Source organism: Myzus persicae, unplaced genomic scaffold (genome assembly GCF_001856785.1).
Source record: "Myzus persicae strain clone G006 unplaced genomic scaffold, MPER_G0061.0, whole genome shotgun sequence".
Lineage (NCBI taxonomy): Eukaryota > Metazoa > Arthropoda > Insecta > Hemiptera > Aphididae > Myzus > Myzus persicae.
This window is the reverse complement of record NW_019102711.1, coordinates 1-1,168: the sequence shown is the minus strand read 5'-3', so window position 1 is coordinate 1,168 and position 1,168 is coordinate 1. Positions and strand designations below refer to the sequence as shown.

The window sequence follows — 1,168 nt, the reverse complement described above, 5'->3', positions numbered from 1 at the left end:
ATAGGACCAAAAACAAAACGGGTATCAGGTGATATAGAACATTATAAAGTAATTAATGGCCTGTTACATCGTAGGTATGAGGGACGACTACTATTAGTGGTTCTTAAAACAATGCGCAAGGGAATCGTCATAGCTGCACATGACTATGGAGGGCATTTTGCATTAGACAGGACGGTGGCAAAAATAAGTAAAGATTTCTGGTTCTCACGACTGCGCCGCTACGTACGACAACACATAAATATGTGTTTGGAATGCCTAACACACAGGGCCTGCTACACCCAATCAATACCACCTGGAAAAAGACCGTTTCAAGTCATCAATGTGGATCATCTCGGACCCTTTGAGACTCCCTAGCAGCAAAATCGGTATCTGTCTGTTATAGTTGACAATCTAACAAAGTACGTACACTTATACCCTTGTAAAACCACTGATGCAAAGTCACTGGTGCGCATCATGACAAAATTCATTGAAACGAGAGGTATACCAGACTGGATAATTTCAGATCGTGGATCTTGTTTTAAATCTCGGTCATTTGAACAGTTCTGTACTACTCATAACATAGAACATATAGTCAATTCCACAAGGCACCCACAGGCAAACGGGCAGGTGGAACGAGCAAATCGAACAATAGTGACGCTGTTAAGTATGCCATTAGGCGATCAACGATGTTGAGACTCCAAAGTCAATGAGGTTGAACGCATGCTAAACTCAGCAGAGAATAAAACCACAAAGAAGACACCATTTTCAGCCCTACATGGTTATCAACCACGTTTTCACCAGGGAGTGCTGGGCTCACTATCCCAAAACAATAATGAGTGGAAGGAGCCAACGGAAGTGCAAAATGAAGTCAGTAGTAATATACTTGAAGGACAACGCGCAATGTTCAATGCTTATAACCGTAAACATATACCCGGTGTTAATCTTGACCTGGGCGAAATAGTAGTAATGCAGAGAGCACCAGCATTAGGCCAACCCTCTAAACTACAGTCTAAGTACAGGGATAATCCACTACAAGTAATACAAAAGCTGAACGGAGATACCTATAGAGTAGTCGAAGTTGCACCAGAGGGACAATCCACCTATGCTACCACAGCACACATTTCTCAACTTAAGTCATGGAAGGTGCTTGACCAGGAAGATGATGTGGACAGCTTTGAGGGGACTCCCA

The 1,168-nt window shown here is 42.8% G+C and overlaps 1 protein-coding gene across 1 annotated transcript; it reads left to right on the top strand.

The window, feature by feature from the left end:
• Positions 1 to 453: 453 nt before the first annotated feature.
• On the top strand, positions 454 to 1,122 carry LOC111032982 (the record flags this gene model as incomplete). The annotated part of the gene is made up of 2 exons (XM_022313496.1): positions 454 to 643; positions 716 to 1,122. Coding segments are annotated over exons 1-2 (597 nt in total), but the record flags the coding sequence as incomplete, so codon positions are not given.
• Between the last annotated feature and the right edge of the window lie 46 nt (positions 1,123 to 1,168).